Source organism: Myzus persicae, unplaced genomic scaffold, assembly GCF_001856785.1.
Source record: "Myzus persicae strain clone G006 unplaced genomic scaffold, MPER_G0061.0, whole genome shotgun sequence".
NCBI classification, from domain to species: Eukaryota; Metazoa; Arthropoda; class Insecta; order Hemiptera; family Aphididae; genus Myzus; species Myzus persicae.
Window position 1 is genome coordinate 91,568 of NW_019101267.1, and position 5,833 is coordinate 97,400.

Below are 5,833 nucleotides of genomic sequence, written 5' to 3' on the forward strand. Positions count from 1 at the left end.
GACTGCATCGGCCCAACGCTGCATACCTATTATTATTGCAGCTGATCGCCGAAAGAGCCGCAACAGCTGCAACTGCCACTGTTTTATTTTTAATAATATAATATATTACTTCCCCTATATACTCGCTGTAAACACGCTACCTATATAATATGTAATTATTCGCCACCGCCCACCGGAGCAAAACAACGCAAAAGTAGTGCACATATGTATTTACGTATGTATGTATACTTACATGTATGTATATATATGCTGCAGTATATAGTGATACACTGATAAATACTATATCTGAGTTAGTCATATATAGGTAGTGCAGGAGGTGGAGGCACGACGTGAGGGCGTCGACCAAAGACGAAAACTCATACATACATTAAAACAGGTGTAGATATATATAAATAAATATAGGCAGGCATCGCGCGTACAATCAATATACGCTGGTAGGTAGGTATATGTAATCGGATTCCGCCGCGTGCGCGCGGTATAGCTGGTTATAAACGCACGTATAATAATATTATTCAATTCAATTATAAAAACAGGCATCCTACATGAACACCGGTAGCGACGAGCACGTGACCGTAATATATAAAGCGTACCTGTATAATATACAGAGGAAGAGCGAACGCGAGAGGGGGTGGGAGGTATAAATCACGCAACGGATATTATACAATATATATATATATATATATATATGAGTATGATACGTATAGGTATATTGTGCTTGTATTAAATCTAATTAAGGAGCTCGAGATGTGTACAGGTACGCATCGGGAACAACTGCTGCTGCTGCTGCTGCTACCGTGTTGGGCTCGAGGACATAACGCGTTATATTATTATAATGATATACATATTATCGGTATACAGGTATAACGTTCTGCGGTTAGTGACTCGGATATTAATGACAGCGGCGGTCTATACCTCTTTGTAGGTCGTGGTATAATAATATATATATATATATATATATGTATAAATAAGTTTATACTCGCTCGTGCGCGTCGAGCATCGTTCGCCGCGGGTTGGCGTACACATAGGTACGTAGATACTTACGTCGTGGCCACCTGCTCCGGCTAGGTTTTTTTTTCAATCTCGCGAACATCTGTTTCGTGTGATATCACGTCATTAAGTGTATTACATACTGTGGGTATACACCCCTTGACTTGTAATATATTATATATGATGATGAGTATATCATATTATACGAGTCGCACGAGAGTATACACAGCAAATCGTATCGTACGGCGTCGTATATAATATTATGTAAGTATCGAACAAGTATGCATAAAATATATATATAATATGTGTTTAATAAAATGTTTATATATATATATATATATATATCATATAGGTATATTTTATAATACATAATGTACATGAGTTTATTTTCAAAACATCTTTGGTAAAAACAGTTATAAAACGAAATGTCATATAATATAATAAACAAAAAATATTATTGCGCTATCGGCTAATATATAATAATAATAATCATATAATATGAAAAAAAAAAAATCAAAAAAATCATTATAACACCACGCGGCAGATTATTATCTGCAAAGGTTTATACGCACCTAAATCATGTGTATAATGGTCGGTAAAATAATAACAAAAATAAATATTTTTAATCCGTAAAAGTGTACATATTTAATAATAATAGGTGTACACACACCTATGGCATAATAATATATTATATATACAACAGGATGATATGTATCTATAATCTACATAATATATAGGTATTATACATTATAATATGCAAATGTCATTTCAAAAAGACGTCCACAGCATTGCAGCCGCAGAGTAGGCATATACAAAAAAGTTATCTAAGCTAAGAATCGATGCGATGGGTGGCAAGACAGTAATGATAATAAATCTTCGTTCTTTAGGTAAATATATAGAGCCTATAATATGTATACATATCATTATGTCGTATATAAGTATAAATCGCGTTACACGGAGGACTTGCACTGCAATATTATGATGTGTGATGTACCGAACGTATTTTATAATACATACCTACTCAATACTGCATCGATTCTTTGCAGTCACGTATATATAATATACAACAATAATAATAGTAATAATAATAATAATAATAATAATGATAGTGATAAAATATAGTCTTTCACCTTCAAACGTCTGCACGTACGCACTTGAGATCAAAATAATCGAGGGGTTAGAAAACGGACAATATTATAACACTGTATGTTGTGTATATAATATATTATATACCGTGCAGCTTTACTGCAAGTTCAATATAGAGTTGATGGAAAAGTCTGTGATCATTTTGGGCCTGCGTATGTTGCTGGCGGCGTCCCGTTGTTGTTGTTGATGCAAAACGGTCGTGTCCAGGCACATCGAATTCCTGTTGCTCCGATGACTGGACAACGTCCTGGACTGACAGAAACCTTTACCGCAAACTGGGCACCTGAATGGTTTTTCTTTGACGTGTATGTACCTGCGCAGACATACATTACACTATATTAATGATTTATACTACTACTATGTGTATTGCAGTATTGCGTGTATTGACCTATATATAACAATGCGGCGGAGGCGTTATGTATCGAAATAAGGAGGAGAACAAATTTTGGTTTTAAGAACGAGCTCCGCGGAACAAATATTTTTATTCAATCGACGTAAAGTCACGGAAATAAGAGTAAAATATGATTGAGTTATAAAGTTAAAACTTTTTTGAAGAAATGCGCTCTGTCACGATGATTTAATAAAATACGGAATGTCGATAAAACTGTATTGGGTACATAATATCATAACACATATATTATAGATACGGGCGTAGATAAATATATGAAAAATCGATAGGTAATCGGATTAGGTCAGGTCTGGTCGCGGATTAGAACCGCGGTATAGATACATATAGATGGGTACATATTATTATTATCTTTGAACTATTGTTCACTGCGTATATTTATACCTGTGATCTCTCAAGTGGTCCTGTCTGCGAAACGCCTTGCCGCACACGTCGCACGGGTAAGGCCGTTCGTCGGTGTGCGTGCGCTCGTGTATGAGCAGGTTGTACGACTTGCTGAACTCGCGCTGGCAGTACGTGCAGATGTACCGTTTCTTCGGGCGAGACGACGTCGAAGAAGACTGGGACGTCGTCGTCGTCGGCGGCGGCGGCAGGGGCAGGGGCTGCGGTCCAGTCGCGCACGCCGTCGTCTGCTTCCGGCCGGTGGTGGACGGTCCGACGCCGCAGATGGCCGGCACGGCGGACGGGCGATAAGCGGCCACGGAGCCGCGGCCCCTGCCCGCAGACCGGGCGGCCGCGGCCCTGTTCATGTGGTAGTAGTTGACCAGAACGTTGCGCCACTGATCGGAGTCCCGCCAAAACGTGGCCGGATTCAGCCATGCAGTGAGCGCGGCCGCGCTGGCCACCGAAGACGTGGTCACCGGCTGGCCGCCGCCTATGCAGGCGCGGCGCCGGTGGTCGGCCGCAGCCGCCGCCGCCGCCGACGACGACGACGACGACGACAGTTGTGGCTGCGGTGGCGGCGTGTCGGGCCGTTCGACGTCCACTATCGCCTCTTCGTCCGAGCTGGTAGCGTCGTCCGATTTGCCGCAGCCACCGAACGAGCGTGACGACGACGACGACGACGACACGACGCCGCTACCGCCGTACTGATGCCTGGACACCAGATTCATCTCCCGTCGCCCGAATAGGTGATGTAACAGCGATCTGAAATAAAAGACACGATCGTGATTATTTGTTTTATTTGTCAACCGACAGCACAATATTAACAGTGTAATATTAACAAACCTAACCACAATTTACTACTATAATATTATATAGGTAAAAAATAAATAAATAATATACGATTCATAATGATAACTACAAACTAAAAAAGTGAGCAGGCCAAAGGTGGGAAAAGTCGTTGCACTTGCACAGATGCGCATTATAATAATAGCAATCAAGTGGATCCTCCCATAATTAGTATTATGAATTAAGGAACGATCAAAGAGAAGGGTATAACTATAACATATTGTAATGTATTGTGGAATGAGGAAGTACTTTAAAGTTTATTATGATACTAAGAAGAAGAAGAGAAGGTCTCTATCGACTTCATAGGTAAGTAATTAGAGAAAGAACGTCAGTTGCACCCCTTCCGTTTACATATTATAAATTTTAATATTGTTGTCTATATATATTTTTATTATACAATAGCGAGGGTTAAGCTATAATATGTATGGACAAAATGTGCTTCGATATACTACCCATATAAGTTGGTACATGTACGTATAATGTGTAGGCCAGTTATTCGGACTGGTTCAGTTATATACCCAACGACGAAAACGCTTTATACATAGGTACCCGGTATCGCAATCACCAAGATTTTATTTAATATTGATTTACAGCTGTATACAAGCTATAATATACCCCACGGAGCTCATATTATTATACGCACTGTATGCTAAAGCAGTTTGGCGATTTGAATTCCGTAAGCATTTATTGATCTCGACGAAAATAATAGCAGGCAGACCGCTGATCGGGATATTTTATGACGAACGAGTCGTCGCATGTCTCGTGTAACGTGACATATTATATTGGTATACACGTATACGCCTAACAACCTCCTACAATACGTCCGCAGCTCAGTAATAATAATATGTACGGATGAGAAAACGGCGATTTTTTCGGATTTTTTTACACCCCATAAAAAATGGTAAGACGTCGAGCGTAAAAACGAAAAAAAAACCACGTAACACTCGACGAGGGCTTTGGTCGGACTCGTTGACAGCCATTATTGCGTATGGGTACATTAAATACGTGTGTAATCCTTTTCACACCGGCACAATGGAACCGTATTCACTGTGAGCTCTTTTCATCGTTCGCTTTATTAAAGAGTAGGTACCTCCCAATAATATATACCCAAACATATATATATATATATAAATATGTGCGTGTACAGTAGACTGTATCGGTAATTCGAAATTCAGAGGACAATAATATTTGAAGTGCTGCAATGCGCCCATATAAATGGTATATATAGTATATTGGGTACAATAACGCGTCATTATTTATATATTATGAAGATGTCCGACACTTCATCTTATTGTCGAACGGGCCATTTGTATACGATCAATTATGATTAACCGTGATTGTAATTTGACATTTCTTCGATACGGTCGTTTAGAAAAACTCTTGACAAATGAAAGCAAAAACTGCATGCATGCAGGTGAGTATAATAGAATGGTATATAAAATGGTATACGCATAACCCATGCACATTGCACACATATATTCGTAAATGTACGAAATAATTTTCTTCTCTGTCGTTTATCGTCAGTACCTACTGTAATAACAATAACAACAACAATACGATAATATATACACATAAAAAACATAAAATATCGTCAGAAGTGCATAATTTCACGAGTGCAATAATTATAACATTATATATAGTGCAGTGTGTATTTATAATTTATTATAATTATATATTTACCTATTATATATATATATACGTTTGGGCGTACGTGAAATAGTAAGTATTATGTTTCGTGATGCGCGTAAACGGTCAGTTCGCGAATTTAAAACTGTACGTCTTATAACAATAATGTACGCGTATTAGAATATCAACACAATTAACCGTAACGGAAATATTATAAATATTATTAATATTTCGGAAAATGTAATGTTATTATTATTGTTGTCGTTGTTGTCGGTCCACTCGTTCCGCCTGTGTATGGTTTACGTGTTGACGACCCGTCCGGTGCACGCTGCAACTGGAGCAACGGTGGCGGCGGCGGCGGCGGCGGCACAAATACGTCGACGACAACGTCGGTGGCGGCGGCGGCGGCAGCGATACGTTTAAGGGAGCTGACGGCGC

At 39.3% G+C, this 5,833-nt stretch overlaps 1 protein-coding gene across 1 annotated transcript; it reads right to left on the bottom strand.

The window, feature by feature from the left end:
* Positions 1-1,438: 1,438 nt before the first annotated feature.
* On the bottom strand, positions 1,439-5,833 carry LOC111028482 (zinc finger protein 205-like). Its single transcript, XM_022307137.1, has 3 exons — positions 5,450-5,833; positions 2,924-3,685; positions 1,439-2,446 (listed from the first exon to the last, which is right to left on the bottom strand). The coding sequence occupies exons 2-3, from the start codon at positions 3,649-3,651 to the stop codon at positions 2,230-2,232; spliced, it is 945 nt and encodes a 314-aa protein (XP_022162829.1). The 5' UTR covers positions 3,652-3,685; positions 5,450-5,833; the 3' UTR covers positions 1,439-2,229.

What these genes read in the sequence shown, in the direction of transcription:
- LOC111028482 (XM_022307137.1), bottom strand. Translation starts at nt 3,651, where the DNA reads ATGAATCTGGTGTCCAGGCATCAGTACGGCGGTAGCGGCGTCGTGTCG. An exon ending in GACCACTTGAGAGATCACAG is followed by an intron (nt 2,447 to 2,923) that starts GTATAAATATAC and finishes ATGTCTGCGCAG; the next exon opens with GTACATACACGTCAAAGAAA.